The 17,192-nt window shown below is 51.2% G+C and overlaps 2 protein-coding genes across 2 annotated transcripts in view; both read left to right on the forward strand.

Annotated features, from left to right (window-relative positions):
- Positions 1-17,192, forward strand: part of LOC116956757 (dynein axonemal heavy chain 2) — a 464,532-nt gene that overhangs the window by 232,343 nt on the left and 214,997 nt on the right.
- Positions 1-17,192, forward strand: part of LOC116956790 (dynein axonemal heavy chain 2-like) — a 116,427-nt gene that overhangs the window by 90,759 nt on the left and 8,476 nt on the right. The window contains exons 23-26 of the mRNA XM_076057999.1: positions 572-857; positions 4,352-4,512; positions 9,387-9,501; positions 13,005-13,181. Coding sequence (XP_075914114.1) covers positions 572-857; positions 4,352-4,512; positions 9,387-9,501; positions 13,005-13,181 — 739 coding nt within the window. The remainder of the gene's footprint in view (positions 1-571; positions 858-4,351; positions 4,513-9,386; positions 9,502-13,004; positions 13,182-17,192) is intronic.

Consider the following 17,192-nt stretch of genomic DNA (forward strand, 5'->3'; position numbering starts at 1 on the left):
TGTCACCGCCACCCACCGCCACTATCACCACCACTATCACCACCACTATCACCACCACTATCACCACCACCACCATCACCACCATCACCATCACAACCTCCGCTGTCACCGCCGCCATCATCACTGCCACCATCATCACCGCCATCACAATCTCCACTGTCACCGCCACCCACCGCCACTATCACCACCACTATCACCACCACTATCACCACCACCACTATCACCACCATCACCATCACAACCTCCACTGTCACCGCCACCGCCGCTACCACGTGCCGCGCGACGGCGACAGTATCGGTGACGGTGTCGGTATCGGTGACGGTGTCGGCGACGGCATCGGTGGCGGTGACGGTATCGGTGACGATGAGGGTATCGGTGACGGTATCGGTGACGGTATCGGTGACGACGGTATCGGTGACGGTGTCGGTGACGATGACGGTGTCGGTGACGATGACGGTATCGGTGACGGTGTCGGTGACGATGACGGTATCGGTGACGGTATCGGTGACGGTATCGGTGACGGTATCGGTGACGGTATCGGTGACGGTATCGGTGACGGCGTCGCCCGCAGGCTGTCGTCGCTGGAGTCGTACTACGTGCCGCGCGACGGGCCCCTGCCGGCGTACCGCGACTTTGCGGCGCTGCTGCCGCACGCCGACCACGCCGAGGCGTTTGGCCAGCACCCCAACGCGGACGTGGCCGGCCAGGCGGCCGAGACGCGCGCCCTGCTCGGCACGCTGCTCGGCCTGCAGGTGGGAGCCGGCGACTCCTCCGGCGACTCCTCCTCCGGCGACGCCGACGCCGACGCCGTGCACGGCCAGCGTGCCGGGGAGGCGGTGTTGTCGCGCGAGGACAAGGTGCTCACGCACCTACACCGCTCACAGCAGTGGGGCGAGCGTGTGTTGTGTGTGTGTTGAGTGTGTGTTGAGTGTGTGTTGAGTGTGTGTTGAGTGTGTGTTGAGTGTGTGTGCTGAGTGTGTGTTGAGTGTGTGTTGAGTGTGTGTGTTGAGTGTGTGTGTTGAGTGTGTGTTGAGTGTGTGTTGAGTGTGTGTTGAGTGTGTGTTGAGTGTGTGTTGAGTGTGTGTTGTGTGTGTGTTGAGTGTGTGCTGAGTGTGTGCTGAGTGTGTGCTGAGTGTGTGCTGAGTGCGTGCTGAGTGTGTGCTGAGTGTGTGTTGAGTGTGTGTTGAGTGTGTGTTGAGTGCGTGTTGAGTGCGTGTTGAGTGCGTGTTGAGTGTGTGTTGAGTGTGTGTGTTGAGTGTGTGCTGAGTGTGTGTTGAGTGTGTGCTGAGTGTGTGTTGAGTGTGTGCTGAGTGTGTGCTGAGTGTGTGTTGAGTGTGTGCTGAGTGTGTGCTGAGTGTGTGTGTTGAGTGTGTGTTGAGTGTGTGCTGAGTGTGTGTGTTGAGTGTGTGCTGAGTGTGTGCTGCGTGTGTGTTGAGTGTGTGTTGAGTGTGTGCTGAGTGTGTGTTGAGTGTGTGTTGAGTGTGTGTTGAGTGTGTGTTGAGTGTGTGTTGAGTGTGTGCTGAGTGTGTGTTGAGTGTGTGCTGAGTGTGTGTTGAGTGTGTGCTGTGTGTGTGCTGAGTGTGTGTTGAGTGCGTGTTGAGTGCGTGTTGAGTGTGTGTGTTGAGTGTGTGTGTTGAGTGTGTGTGTTGAGTGTGTGTTGAGTGTGTGTTGAGTGTGTGTGTTGAGTGTGTGCTGTGTGTGTGCTGAGTGTGTGTTGAGTGTGTGCTGTGTGTGTGTTGAGTGTGTGTTGAGTGTGTGCTGAGTGTGTGTTGAGTGTGTGCTGAGTGTGTGTTGAGTGTGTGCTGAGTGTGTGTTGAGTGTGTGTTGAGTGTGTGTTGAGTGTGTGTTGAGTGTGTGTTGAGTGTGTGTTGAGTGCGTGCTGAGTGCGTGTTGAGTGCGTGTTGAGTGCGTGTTGAGTGTGTGCTGAGTGTGTGTTGAGTGTGTGCTGAGTGTGTGTTGAGTGTGTGCTGAGTGTGTGCTGAGTGTGTGTTGAGTGTGTGTTGAGTGTGTGTTGAGTGTGTGTTGAGTGTGTGCTGAGTGCGTGCTGAGTGCGTGTTGAGTGTGTGTTGAGTGTGCTGAGTGTGTGTTGAGTGTGTGTGCTGAGTGTGTGTTGAGTGCGTGTTCTGAGTGTGTGTTGAGTGTGCTGAGTGTGTGTTGAGTGTGTGCTGAGTGTGTGCTGAGTGTGTGCTGAGTGTGTGCTGAGTGTGTGTTGAGTGCGTGTTGAGTGTGTGTTGAGGGCGTGTTGAGGGCGTGTTGAGTGTGTTGAGTGTGTGTTGAGTGCGTGTTGAGTGCGTGTTGAGTGCGTGTTGAGTGCGTGTTGAGTGCGTGTTGAGTGCGTGTTGAGGGCGTGTTGAGTGCGTGTTGAGTGTGTGTTGAGTGAGTGTTGAGTGTGTGTTGAGTGTGTGTTGTGTGTTGAGTGTGTGTTGAGTGTGTGTGTTGAGTGTGTGTTGAGTGTGTGTTGAGTGTGTGTTGTGTGTTGAGTGTGTGTTGAGTGTGTGCTGAGTGTGTGTGTTGAGTGTGTGTTGAGTGTGTGTTGAGTGTGTGTTGTGTGTTGAGTGTGTGTTGAGTGTGTGCTGAGTGTGTGTGTTGAGTGTGTGTTGAGTGTGTGTTGAGTGTGTGTTGTGTGCTGAGTGTGTGCTGAGTGTGTGTGCTGAGTGTGTGTGCTGAGTGTGTGTGTTGAGTGTGTGTTGAGTGTGTGTTGAGTGTGTGTTGAGTGTGTGTTGAGTGTGTGTTGAGTGTGTGTTGAGTGTGTGTTGAGTGTGTGTTGAGTGTGTGTTGAGTGTGTGTTGAGTGTGTGCTGAGTGTGTGTTGAGTGTGTGTTGAGTGTTGAGTGTGTGTTGAGTGTGTGTTGAGTGTGTGTTGAGTGTGTGTTGAGTGTGTGTTGAGTGTGTGCTGAGTGTGTGCTGAGTGTGTGTTGAGTGTGTGTTGAGTGCGTGTTGAGTGCGTGTTGAGTGCGTGTTGAGTGCGTGTTGAGTGCGTGTTGAGTGTGTGTTGAGTGTGTGTTGAGTGTGTGTTGAGTGTGTGTTGAGTGTGTGCTGAGTGTGTGTTGAGTGTGTGTTGAGTGTTGAGTGTGTGTTGAGTGTGTGTTGAGTGTGTGTTGAGTGTGTGTTGAGTGTGTGTTGAGTGTGTGCTGAGTGCGTGCTGAGTGCGTGTTGAGTGCGTGTTGAGTGCGTGTTGAGTGCGTGTTGAGTGCGTGTTGAGTGCGTGTTGAGTGCGTGTTGAGTGTGTGTTGAGTGTGTGTTGAGTGTGTGTTGAGTGTGTGTTGAGTGTGTGTTGAGTGTGTGCTGAGTGTGTGTTGAGTGTGTGTTGAGTGTTGAGTGTGTGTTGAGTGTGTGTTGAGTGTGTGTTGAGTGTGTGTTGAGTGTGTGTTGAGTGTGTGCTGAGTGTGTGCTGAGTGTGTGTTGAGTGTGTGTTGAGTGCGTGTTGAGTGCGTGTTGAGTGCGTGTTGAGTGCGTGTTGAGTGCGTGTTGAGTGCGTGTTGAGTGTGTGTTGAGTGTGTGTTGAGTGTGTGTTGAGTGTGTGTTGAGTGTGTGTTGCATGCTGCGTGTGTGCTGTGTGTGTGCTACGTGCTGTGTGTGTGTGCTGTGTGTGTGCTGTGTGTGTGCTGAGTGTGTGTGCTACATGCTGTGTGTGCTGCGTGTGTGCTGCGTGGTGTCTGCTGTGTGTGTGTGCTGTGTGTGTGCTGCGTGTCTGCTGTGTGTGTGTGCTGTGTGTGTGCTGTGTGCTGTGTGTGTGCTGTGTGTGTGCTGCGTGTCTGCTGTGTGTGTGCTGTGTGTGTGCTGTGTGCTGTGTGTGTGCTGCGTGTCTGCTGTGTGTGTGTGCTGTGTGTGTGCTGTGTGTGTGCTGCGTGTCTGCTGTGTGTGTGTGCTGTGTGTGTGCTGTGTGTGTGCTGCGTGTCTGCTGTGTGTGTGCTGTGTGTGCTGTGTGCTGTGTGTGTGCTGCGTGTCTGCTGTGTGTGTGTGCTGTGTGTGTGCTGTGTGTGTGCTGTGTGTGTGCTGTGTGCTGCGTGTCTGCTGTGTGTGTGTGCTGTGTGTGTGCTGTGTGTGTGCTGTGTGCTGTGTGTGTGCTGTGTGTGTGCTGTGTGTGTGCTGTGTGTGTGCTGCGTGTCTGCTGTGTGTGTGTGCTGTGTGTGTGCTGTGTGCTGCGTGCTGTGTGCCGCAGGTGCTGGCGCTGGTGGCGGACGTGGCGCTGCGCGTGTGCTGCGTGCTGAGTGTGTGCTGTGTGCTGTGTGTGTGCTGTGTGCTGAGTGTGTGCTGTGTGCTGAGTGTGTGCTGTGTGCTGAGTGTGTGCTGCGTGCTGTGTGCTGCGTGCTGTGTGCTGCGTGCTATGTGCTGCGTGCTGTGTGCCGCAGGTGCTGGCGCTGGTGGTGGACGTGGCGCTGCGCGTGCCCCCGCCGCTGGACGTGGAGCGCTGTCGGCGGCAGCTGTCGGACGAAGCCCCCCGCTGGGCTCCACTGGGGGCCGTGCTGCTGCAGGAGATGGGGCGCTACAACGCGCTGCTACACACCGTGCGGTGGGTGGTGGTGTGGTGTGGTGGGTGTGGTGTGGTGGTGTGGTGGTGTGGTGGGTGTGGTGGGTGTGTGGGTGGGTGGGTGGGTGTTTGAGTGGGTGAGTGGGCAAGTGTGTGGGTGGGTGTGTGAGTGGGTGGGTGGGTGAGTGGGTGGGTGTGTGGGTGGGTGTGTGGGTGGGTTGGTGAGTGTGTGAGTGGGTGGGTGTGTGGGTGGGTGTGTGGGTGGGTGGGCAAGTGTGTGGGTGGGTGGGCGGGTGCGTGAGTGGGTGGGTGGGTGTGTGAGTGGGTGGGTGGGTGTGTGGGTGTGTGAGTGGGTAGGTATGTGAGTGGGTGGGTGGGTGGGTGTGTGAGTGGGTGGGTGGGTGAGTGTGTGGGTGTGTGAGTGGGTGTGTGGGTGTGTGTGAGTGTGAGTGTGTGTGGGTGAGTGGGTGAGTGTGTGGGTGAGTGTGTGGGTGTGTGTGTGTGTATGTGTGGGTGAGTGGGTGGGTGAGTGTTTGAGTGGGTGAGTGTGTGGGTGAGTGTATGGGTGTATGTGTGGGTGGGTATGTGAGTGGGTGGGTGAGTGTTTGAGTGGGTGAGTGTGTGTGTATGTGTGGGTGAGTGGGCAAGTGTGTGGGTGGGTGTGTGAGTGGGTGGGTGAGTGTTTGAGTGGGTGAGTGTGTGGGTGAGTGGGTGGGTGAGTGTGTGGGTGAGTGTATGGGTGAGTGTATGTGAGTGTGGGTGAGTGTGTGTGTATGTGAGAGTGTGTGTGAGTGTGTGTGTGTATGTGAGAGTGTATGTGAGAATGTGTGTGTGAGTGTGTGTGAGTGTGTGTGTATGTGAGAGTGTGTGGGTGAGTGAGTGTGTGTGTGTATGTGAGAGTGCGTGTGTGAGTGAGTGTGTGTGTGTGTGTGTATGTGTGTGTGTGTGAGGGTGTGTATGTGAGAGTGTGTGGATGAGTGAGTGTGTGTGTGTATGTGTATGTGAGAGTGAGTGAGTGGGTGAGTGTGTGGGTGAGTGTGTGGGTGAGTGTGTGTGTATGTGAGAGTGTGTGTGTGTGAGTGTGTGAGTGTGTATGTGAGAGTGTGAGTGAGTGGGTGTGTGAGTGTGTGTGAGTGTGTGTGCGTGTATGTGAGAGTGTGTGGGTGAGTGTGTGGGTGTGTGTGTGAGTGTGGCCGGGAGTCAGAGCCATTCCCTGTACACCTTGGGGTGCGACAGGGATGTCCTCTGGCTCCCACATTATTTAACATCTATTTTGACCACGTAGTTCGTGAAGCCTTCAATAGCTGTACCGGGGGAATCTCCATATGGTACAGATATAATGGGAGGCTAATCGATGCCCGGGTGCGGTCAAGGGATGGCTCCCTATTGCTCAACCACGTTATGTATGCTGATGACTTGGTAATAGCTGCTCAGTCAGAGGAGGAGTTGGAGACGCTGCTGCTGAGACTGGAGCGTGCCACTAAGAGGTGGGGCCTTACCATCAGCCCCACCAAAACCAAGCACCTGCCTGGGTATTTTGTACCATCGGACACTCCACCCCCACAACTCCCAATCGGTGATGGGGCAGTTGTGGAGAGAGTGGAGAGTTTCCCATACCTGGGCAGTGTGCTTATGACTGGCACCAGTTTAACAGCAGAGGTCTCACTCCGAATCAGTCGAGCGGCAATATCTTTTCATCGGTTGCGTAACGCTGTGTGGAAGCTACCTGGTCTGTCGCTCCGCACTAAGCTTCAGGTCTTCTCGGCCACGGTCATTCCCTCCCTTCTCTACGCTTGCGAAACGTGGACCCCCCTAATGGAACATCTTCGCCGGTTAGAAACATTTAGGCTGGCCTGCCTACGATCCATCCTGGGTTTAACCAGACTGGATTGTGTGAGGAGCTCACAAATCCTTGAAAGATCTGGGCAGGGTCCCATCGGTGAGCTCCTCCGGCAGGCAAGGCTGCGATGGCTGGGTCATGTAGCCCGCATGCCCAGCCACCGCATGCCGAAACAGCTTTTGTTTGGCCGGATTGAGGGGGCTAAGCGGGCGCGGCACGGGCTAGAGAAGAGATGGAGTGATGTGGTACAGGAGGACGTGGAGCTGAGTGGACTTGCCGATGACTGGTACCAGCGGTGTCAAGATCGGCCTCTGTGGAGGAGGCTCGTGAAGGATGCTACTGGGCAGTTGGAGGCAGTCGCCCTCCAACAACAACGGAGGGCGGAGGAGCGACGCTCACAACAGCGAGCGGAGCGCCGGGTGGCTAAAGCACAGCAGGTTGGCACAGTAGGGGGCACAGGTGGTGCATCAGCCAGTCATCTCAGTCAGTCGACCCGTGGCACCTGGGTCTGCCCCGTGACCTCCTGCCAGCGGGCGTTCGACACTTCACGTGGCCTCAGGGTGCACATAGCCTGGCACAAGCGTCGTGGTGACGTCACCGCCACTTAGTGGCGAATGGCGGTTGTTGTTGTTGTTGTGAGTGTGTGTGTGGGTGTGTATCTGAGAGTGTGTGGGTGAGTGTGTGTGTGAGTGTGTGAGTGTGTGGGTGTGTGCGAGTGTGTATGTGAGAGTGTGTGGGTGAGTGTGTGTATGTGAGAGTGTGTGAGTAAGTGGGTGTGTGGGTGAGTGTGTGAGTGTGTGTGTGGGTGAGTGGGTGTATGTGAGAGTGTGTGGGTGAGTGTGTGTGAGTGTGTGGGTGTGTGAGTGAGTGTGTGAGTGTGTGTGTGTGGGTGTATGTGTGAGTGTGTGGGTGTGTGTGTCTGTGTATGTGAGAGTGTGGGTGTGTGTATGTGAGGGTGTGTGTATGTGAGAGTGTGTGGGTGAGTGTGTGTGTGTGAGTGTGTTATGGGGAGCGATAGTGTAGCGGTTAGCGCGCTGCGCTATGAACCTGGCGACCCGGGTTCGATTCCCGCTCACGGCCAACACCAGTGACGATTATCTGAACCGGTCCCGGGCCTCCCCTAGGTCGACTCAGCCTCAAATGAGTACCTGGTGAGGTGTGTAAACATTGCCACTAGGGAGACAAAGGCGGTCGGGCGTGGTGCTGGCCACCCACCCCCTCGTGTACCGTTCCGGCCTTCATAGGTGCTTGCTAACAGCACTTGCCCCTACAGTCTGTTAAGGCTATATGGGGGATCTTTGTCTTTTGTGTGAGTGTGTGAGTGTGTGTGTGTATGTGAGTGTGTGGGTGTGTGGGTGTGTGCGAGTGTGTGTGGGTGAGTGTGTGGGGAGCGGTAGTGTAGCGGTTAGCGCGCTGCGCTATGAACCTGGCGACCTGGGTTCGATTCCCGCTCACGGCCAACACCAGTGACGATTATCTGAACCTGTCCCGGGCCTCCCCTAGGTCGACTCAGCCTAAAATGAGTACCTGGTGCGGTGTGTAAACATTACCACTAGGGAGACAAAGGCGGTCGGGCGTGGTGCTGGCCACCCACCCCCTCGTGTACCGTTCCGGCCTTCAAAGGTGCTCGCTAACAGCACTTGCCCCTACAGTCTGTTAAGGCTATATGGGGGATCTTTGTGGGTAAGTGTGTGTGTGGGTGAGAGTGTGGGTGAGTGTGTGAGTGTATGTGAGAGTGTGTGGGTGAGCGTGTGTGTGTGAGTGTGTGTGTATGTGAGAGTGTGGGTGAGTGTGTGGGCGTGAGTGTGTGGGTGTGAGTGGGCGAGTGTGTGGGTCAGTGTGTGTGGGTGAGTGTGTGTATGTGAGAGTGTGTGGGTGAGTGGGTGTGTGTATGTGAGAGTGTGTGGGTGAGTGGGTGTGTGTATGTGAGAGTGTGTGGGTGAGTGGGTGTGTGTATATGAGTGTGTGTGTATGTGAGCGTGTGTGGGTGAGTGTGTGTGTATGTAAGAGTGTGTGTGTGAGTGTGTGAGTGTGTGTGTGGGTGAGTGTGTGTGAGTGTGTGTGTATGTGAGAGTGTGTGTGTGAGGGTGTGTGTGTGAGTGTGTGTGTGTATGAGTGTATGTGAGAGTGTGGGTGAGTGTGTGAGTGTGTGTATGTGAGAGTGTGTATGTGAGTGTGTATGTGAGTGTGTGTGTATGTGAGTGTGTGTGTATGTGAGTGTGTGTGTATGTGAGTGTGTGTGTGTGAGTGTGTGTGTATGTGAGTGTGTGTGTGTATGTGAGAGTGTGTGTGTGAGTGTGTGTGTATGTATGTGAGTGGGTGTGAGGGTGTGTGTGTGAGTGGGTGTGAGAGTGTGTGTGTGAGTGGGTGTGTATGAGTGTGTGTGTATGTGAGAGTGTGTGTGTGTGTATGTGAGAGTGTGTATGTGAGAGTGTGAGTATGTGTGTATGTGAGAGTGTGTATGTGAGGGTGTGTGTGGGAGTGTGTGTGTGTGTGTGTATGTGAGAGTGTGTATGTGAGAGTGTGTATGTGAGAGTGTGTGTGTGAGTGTGTGTATGTGAGAGTGTGTGTGTGAGTGTGTGTATGTGTGAGAGTGTGTGAGTGTGTGTGTATGTGAGTGTGTGTGTGAGTGTGTATGTGAGAGTGTATGTGTGTGTGTGTATGTGAGTGTGTGTATGTGTGTATGTGAGTGTGTGTATGTGTGTATGTGAGTGTGTATGTGTGAGTGTATGTGTGAGTGTGTATGTGTGAGTGTATGTGTGAGTGTATGTGTGAGTGTGTATGTGTGAGTGTGTATGTGTGAGTGTGTATGTGTGTATGTGAGAGTGTGTGTGTGAGTGGGTGTGCAAGTTGGCACAGTAGCCAGCACACGTGATCTCAGTCGGTCGACCCGTGGCACCCGCTGGGTCTGCCCCGTGACCTCCTCCTCCTCCTCCTGCCGGCGGGCGGTTCGACACTTCACGTGGCAGCCTCGGCGTGCACCCAGCCTGGCACGGGCACCGTGGTGACGTCACCGCCACTTGTTGTTGTTGTTGCATGTGGTTTGGGTCTAACCCGCCCCCCGTACCCCATCCAGCTCATCGCTCTCCGACCTGGAGCGGGGGATCCGGGGCCTGGTGGTGATGTCGGCCCACCTCGAGGAGACCTTCAGATGCATCCACGACCTCCGTGTGCCACCCTCCTGGACACGGGTCAGCCCCCCCCCACACCCCCGCTGTGTGTGTGTGTGTCTGTGTGTGTGTCTGTGTGTGAGTCTGTGTGTGTGTGTGTGTGAGAGTGTGTCTGTGTGTGTGAATGTGTCTGTGTGTGTGTGAGAGTGTGTCTGTGTGTGTGTCTGTGTGTGTGTGTGTGTGAGAGTGTGTCTGTGTATGTGTGAGAGTGTGTCTGTGTGTGTGAGTCTGTGTGTGTGTGTGAGTCTGTGTGTGTGTGAGTCTGTATGTGTGTGAGAGTGTGTCTGTGTGTGTGAGTATGTCTGTGTCTGAGTCAGTGTGTGTGTGAGAGTGTGTCTGTGTGTATGTGTGTGTGTGAGTCTGTGTGTGTGAGTCTGTGAGTGTGTCTGTGAGTGTGTCTGTGAGTGTGTCTGTGTGTGTGAGTCTGTGTGTGTGTGAGTCTGTGTGTGTGTGAGTCTGTGTGAGAGTGTGTCTGTGTGAGTCTGTGTGTGTGTGAGTCTGTGTGTGTGTGTGAGAGTGTGTCTGTGTAAGGGTGTGTGAGTGTGACGTTAGAAGGGAAGCAATAAAATAATAAAAATATAAAACAATAAAATTATTATTCTTGGTTCTTTCGGTAAAGTCACCACCACGTTAGAAGGGAAACAATAAAATAATACAAATATAAAACAATAAAATTCTCACAACGTTTCGACTGCAACACAGGCAGCAATCATCATCAGGTGTGAAAACCACAGCAAGAACAATGTAAAGCATGTTTTAAGCTTCAAATCAAAATGCTTCAAATCACTTTAAGCTATTAGTCATTGTAGTTGCGTATTTAATGTGGCGCTGCACTCTGATGTTGTAGGAGAAAACATTTATGAAAAATTTTGATTTAAAGCTTTCGTGACTGCAGGGATTCATATTCTTGGTTCTTTCGGTAAAGTCACCACCACGTTAGAAGGGAAACAATAAAAGAAAAAAAATATAAAACAGTAAAATTCTCACGACGTTTCGACTGCAGCACAAGCAGCAATCATCATCAGGTGTGAAAACCACAGCAAGAACAATTTGAAAAAAGTGGCGTTTTTTAAAATTAACGTTACCACCACGGAGAGCGATTTGGCAGTTTGTTCAGATGGACGAGTCCATCTATGTTCGGAAAAGAGGAGGGGGGGAGAGACGAAAATAATGGATGCGGTCTGAAAGCCACCGTAAGCGTGAACAATCAATTAAGACCCGAAATGGTTCATCAAATCCTTCCAATGATTGCTAAGCCAGAATCCATCTTCTCCGTTGTCTCTGTGTTTGGAAATGTGGATAGCCTCATGAACGAATCTATCATGGTAGCCAGGTGGCTTGCAAAGAACCTCCGTCTTGTTTTATATGTTTTATTATTTTACTGTTGCCCTTCTACGTGGTGGTGACTTTACCAAAAGAACCAAGAATATGAATCCCTGCAGTCACGAAAGCTTTAAATCAGAATTTTTAATAAATGTTTTCTCCTACAACGTCAGAGTGCAGCGCCACATTAAATACGCAACTACAATGACAATAGTTTAAAGCGATTTGAAGAATTTTGATTTAAAGCTTAAAACATGCTTTACATTTGTTCTTGCTGTGGTTTTCACACCTGATGATGATTGCTGCTTGTGCTGCAGTCGAAACGTCGTGAGAATTTTACTGTTTTATATTTTTATTATTTTATTGTTTCCCTTCTAACGTGGTGGTGACTTTACCGAAAGAACCAAGAATATGAATCCCTGCAGTCACGAAAGCTTTAAATCAAAAGATCACGTTATGCTTTAGCCATATTTGTTTGTTGTTGTAGTAGTAGTATAGAGTTGGATCGATAACTTTCATCTAAATTGTCTTACGGTTAAATTTTGGTTTAAAGCTTTCGTGACTCCAGTGATTCATATTCTTAGCTCTTTCGGTAGAGTCACGTTGAAGGGAAACAATAAAATAATGAAAAATATATAAATATAAAAAATAAAAATTTATATATATTTTATTGTTTCCCTTCAACGTGACTTTACCGAAAGAGCTAAGAATGTCTTACGGTTGTTGTTGTTGTCTGACTTGCATCCCACTAGGATTTTAGTTTTTTTTGCACACAGCTGTTGGTGTACGGTGATTTTTTTCCGGAACGCTTTGCCTGGTCTTTTTTTCCTGGATTTTCCTGTTTTTCCCCATAGTAGTCGCTTCATAAGACGCTTAGCTTGGTTCACGTTATGAGACTTCATTTGCCAGTAACAAGATATAGTAATCGGCTTTTACCCTTTTATCTGGCACAAAAAACTGACACCTTTGTACAAGGGATCATGTTTGCAATAACCACAACACAAGCAGTCAAAATGCAAACAAAAAAAGACAACTCTGATAATGATATTGGCACTGTCCTTTTAGCGTCTTCTGGTCCAACACCAGTGTGAGACTAAAGGCTCTAAGAAAAGCCGTCTCTGGTGTGGACCAATCAAATTCGAGGAGTTGTCTCTTTTTTGTTTGCATTTTTGACTGTTTGTGTTGTGGTTATTGCAAACACGATCCCCCTTGTGTTTGGACGTGTTTGTGTTTGTTGTAGTACGGAGTTAGACTGACGGCCTTAATCTAAAGTTGTCTTGTGGTTGTTGTTGTTGTGGTTGTTGTTTGACTTGAATCCCACTCGGGATTTTTTTTGCACGCAGCCTTAGTGGTGTACGGTGATTTTTTTTTCCAGGAATATTTTGCTGGTTTTTTTTCTCCATGGATTTTCTGTTTTGCACAAAGTCACCACAACGTAGCCACTTTGAGATTGTTTCTCTTGTTCGTGTTTTTTTTTGTGTTTTTTTCGCGTTCCTGCTTGTTGCGGTCGCGCCCGATTCAAGAGCCCAATGGCTCACGGGGCTATCCCAAAAATAAATAAAACTGAAACTGAAACGCGTCCGACCGCCGTACGCGGGGGGTGGCGGCGGCGGCGGCGGCGGTGGTGGTGACGGTGGTGGTGATGATGATGGTGGTGATGGTGGTGGTGATGGTGGTGGTGGTGATGGTGGTGGTGATGGTGGTGGTGATGATGGTGGTGGTGGTGATGATGATGGTGGTGGTGGTGATGATGGTGGTGGAGATGATGGTGGTGGTGATGATGGTGGTGGTGGCGGTGATGGTGGTGGTGGCGGTGGTGGCGGTGGTGGCGGTGGTGGTGGTGGCGGTGGTGGTGATGATGATGGTGGTGATGGTGGTGGTGATGGTGGTGGTGGTGATGGTGGTGGTGATGGTGGTGGTGATGATGGTGGTGGTGGTGATGATGATGGTGGTGGTGGTGATGATGGTGGTGGAGATGATGGTGGTGGTGATGATGGTGGTGGTGGCGGTGATGGTGGTGGTGGCGGTGGTGGCGGTGGTGGCGGTGGTGGCGGTGGCGGTGGTGACGGTGGTGGTGGTGGTGGTGGTGGTGGTGGCGGCAGTGTCGGTGGTGGCGGTGGTGGCGGTGGTGGTGGTGGTGGTGACGGTGGTGGTGGTGGTGGTGGTGGTGACCTCCGCCCCTCCGTGTGAACGCGACACAGGCGTACCCGTCGCTGAAGCCGCTGGGGGCGTGGACGCGGGACCTGGTGCTCCGTGTCGGCCACTTCTCCCGCTGGGCCCAGACGGCCCGGCCCCCGCTCCTCTTCTGGCTGCCGGCCTTCACGCTCCCCGCCGGGTTCCTCGCCGCCGTGCTGCAGGCCTCGGCACGGCTCAACGGCGTGAGCGCTTCGGCGGGGGGGGCGGGGGGGGGCGGGGGGTGGGGGGCGGGGAGGGGAGGGGTGGGGGGGGTGCCCGTCATCGTCATCGTGATCGTAATCGTCGTGGTCATCATAATTGTCGTCGTCATCGTCGTCATCGTCGTCATCGTCATTATTATTCTCCGTTGAGAATCAACGTCTCGCGTGTGGAGTGTTCGGCCACCGCTCTGAATGTCCACGTGACGACGACGATGATGATGACGATGACGACGGCGACGACAATGTCCACGTGACGACGACAATGACGATGATGACGATGATGACGACGATGACGACAACTATGACGATGATGACGACGATGATGACGACAATGATGACGACGACGATGACGACTATGACGACGATGACGACGACTATGACGACGACGACGACGACGATGACGACAACGACGATGACGACGATGATGACGACGACGACGACGACGACGACGATGATGACGATGACGACTATGACGATGACGACTATGACGATGACGACGATGATGATGACGAAGACGACGATGACGATTCTAAGCCGCCACTCCGTGTGAGCTGCGGCCACTCCGTGTGGTGGTCACAGCGTCGCTTCTGACAAAGCAGGAGCTCAGTGGGGCCTTACCCTGATGTGTGTGGAGTAGTGTACTGTGTAGTGTACTGTGTAGTGTGTGTGTAGTGTACTGTGTAGTGTGTGTGTAGTGTACTGTGTAGTGTGTGTGTAGTGTACTGTGTGTGTAGTGTAGTGTACTGTGTGTGTAGTGTAGTGTGTGTGTGTAGTGTACTGTGTGTGTAGTGTACTGTGTGTGTAGTGTAGTGTGTGTGTAGTGTACTGTGTGTGTGTAGTGTAGTGTGTGTGTAGTGTACTGTGTAGTGTACTGTGTGTGTGTGGAGTGTGTGTGCAGTGTAGTGTAGTGTGTGTAGTGTACTGTGTAGTGTGTGTGTAGTGTACTGTGTGTGTGGAGTGTGTGTGTGTAGTGTACTGTGTGTGTGTAGTGTAGTGTGTGTGTAGTGTACTGTGTGTGTGTAGTGTACTGTGTGTGTAGTGTACTGTGTGTGTAGTGTACTGTGTGTGTGTAGTGTACTGTGTGTGTGTAGTGTGTGTGTGTAGTGTACTGTGTGTGTGTAGTGTACTGTGTGTGTAGTGTACTGTGTGTGTAGTGTACTGTGTGTGTGTAGTGTACTGTGTGTGTGTAGTGTACTGTGTGTGTGTAGTGTGTGTGTGTGTAGTGTACTGTGTGTGTAGTGTACTGTGTGTGTAGTGTACTGTGTGTGTAGTGTACTGTGTGTGTAGTGTAGTGTGTGTGTAGTGTAGTGTGTGTGTAGTGTAGTGTGTGTGTGTGGAGTGTGTGTGTGTGGAGTGTACTGTGTGTGTAGTGTAGTGTGTGTGTAGTGTACTGTGTGTAGTGTAGTGTACTGTGTGTGGAGTGTAGTGTACTGTGTGTGTGTAGTGTACTGTGTGTGTGTAGTGTACTGTGTGTGTAGTGTACTGTGTGTGTGTAGTGTACTGTGTGTGTGTAGTGTAGTGTGTGTGTGGAGTGTAGTTTACTGTGTGTGTAGTGTACTGTGTGTGTAGTGCACTGTGTGTGTGTAGAGTAGTGTACTGTGTAGTGTAGTGTACTGTGTGTGTAGTGTACTGTGTGTGTAGTGTACTGTGTGTGTAGTGTACTGTGTGTGTAGTGTACTGTGTGTGTAGTGTGTGTAGTGTAGTGTGTGTGTGTAGTGTACTGTGTGTGTGTAGTGTAGTGTGTGTGTGTAGTGTAGTGTGTGTGTAGTGTACTGTGTGTGTAGTGTACTGTGTGTGTGTAGTGTAGTGTACTGTGTAGTGTAGTGTACTGTGTGTGTAGTGTACTGTGTGTGTAGTGTACTGTGTGTGTAGTGTACTGTGTGTAGTGTACTGTGTGTGTGTAGTGTACTGTGTGTGTAGTGTACTGTGTGTGTAGTGTACTGTGTGTGTAGTGTAGTGTACTGTGTGTGTGTAGTGTACTGTGTGTGTGTAGTGTACTGTGTGTGTGTAGTGTACTGTGTGTGTAGTGTAGTGTGTGTGTAGTGTACTGTGTGTGTGGAGTGTGTGTGTGTGTAGTGTAGTGTGTAGTGTAGTGTGTGTAGTGTACTGTGTGTGTAGTGTGTGTGTAGTGTACTGTGTGTGTAGTGTAGTGTGTGTGTAGTGTGTGTGTAGTGTGTGTGTAGTGTAGTGTGTGTGTAGTGTAGTGTACTGAGTGTGTGTAGTGTAGTGTACTGTGTGTGTGTAGTGTACTGTGTGTGTGTAGTGTACTGTGTGTGTAGTGTACTGTGTGTGTAGTGTACTGTGTGTAGTGTAGTGTGTAGTGTAGTGTACTGTGTAGTGTAGTGTACTGTGTGTGTAGTGTGTGTGTAGTGTACTGTGTGTGTAGTGTACTGTGTGTGTAGTGTACTGTGTGTAGTGTACTGTGTGTGTAGTGTACTGTGTGTGTGTACTGTGTGTAGTGTACTGTGTGTGTGTACTGTGTGTGTAGTGTACTGTGTGAGTGTAGTGTAGTGTGTGTAGTGTACTGTGTGAGTGTAGTGTAGTGTGTGTAGTGTAGTGTAGTGTGTGTAGTGTAGTGTACTGTGTGTGTGTAGTGTACTGTGTGTGTAGTGTAGTGTACTGTGTGTGTAGTGTAGTGTACTGTGTGTGTAGTGTACTGTGTGTAGTGTAGTGTGTAGTGTAGTGTAGTGTGTGTGTAGTGTACTGTGTGTGTAGTGTACTGTGTGTGTAGTGTACTGTGTGTGTAGTGTACTGTGTGTGTGTAGTGTACTGTGTGTGTAGTGTACTGTGTGAGTGTAGTGTACTGTGTGTGTGGAGTGTAGTGTACTGTGTGTGTAGTGTACTGTGTGTGTAGTGTACTGTGTGAGTGTAGTGTACTGTGTGTGTGGAGTGTAGTGTACTGTGTGTGGAGTGTAGTGTGTAGTGTACTGTGTGTGTGGAGTGTAGTGTACTGTGTGTGTAGTGTACTGTGTGTGTGGAGTGTAGTGTACTGTGTGTGTGGAGTGTACTGTTTGTGTAGTGTACTGTGTGTGTGTACCGTGTGTGTGGAGTGTAGTGTGTGTGTGTACCATGTGTGTGTGTAGTGTACTGTGTGTGTGGAGTGTACTGTGTGTGTAGTGTACTGTGTGTGTAGTGTACTGTGTGTGTAGTGTACCGTGTGTGTGGTGTGTACTGTGTGTGTGTAGTGTAGTGTGTGTGTAGTGTACTGTGTGTGTAGTGTACTGTGTGTGTAGTGTACCGTGTGTGTGGTGTGTACTGTGTGTGTGTAGTGTAGTGTGTGTGTAGTGTACTGTGTGTGTAGTGTACTGTGTGTGTAGTGTACCGTGTGTGTGGAGTGAACTGTGTGTAGTGTAGTGTACTGTGTGTGTGTGTACCGTGTGTGTGGAGTGTACTGTTTGTGTAGTGTGTGTGTGTAGTGTACTGTGTGTGTAGTGTACTGTGTGTGTAGTGTACTGTGTGTGTAGTGTACTGTGTGTGGAGTGTACTGTGTGTGTAGTGTACTGTGTGTGGAGTGTGTGTAGTGTACTGTTTGTGTGTAGTGTAGTGTACTGTGTAGTGTGTGTGTAGTGTACTGTGTGTGTGTAGTGTACTGTTTGTGTGTAGTGTAGTGTACTGTGTAGTGTGTGTGTGTAGTGCACTGTGTGTGTAGTGTGTGTGTAGTGTACTGTGTGTGTGTACTGTGTGTGTGTGTAGTGTGTGTACAGTGTGTGTGTGTGGAGTGTACTGTGTGTGTGTGGAGTGTACTGTGTGTGTGGAGTGTACTGTGTGTGTGTGGAGTGTACTGTGTGTGTGGAGTGTGTGTGTGCTGTGTGTGTGGAGTGTGTGTGCTGTGTGTGTGTACTGTGTGTGTGTGTACTATGTGTGTGTATGTACTGTGTGTGTGTACTGTGTACTGTGTGTGGAGTGTACTGTGTGTGCAGTGTGTGTGCTGTGTGTGTGTGTGTACTGTGTGTGTGGAGTGTGTGTGCTGTGTGTGTGTAATGTGTGCGAAGT

The sequence above is a fragment of the Petromyzon marinus genome (assembly GCF_048934315.1).
Source record: "Petromyzon marinus isolate PM22_M1 ecotype Great Lakes invasive population chromosome 67 unlocalized genomic scaffold, UKy_Petmar_22M1.pri1.0 chr67_unloc.3, whole genome shotgun sequence".
Classification (NCBI taxonomy): Eukaryota; Metazoa; Chordata; class Hyperoartia; order Petromyzontiformes; family Petromyzontidae; genus Petromyzon; species Petromyzon marinus.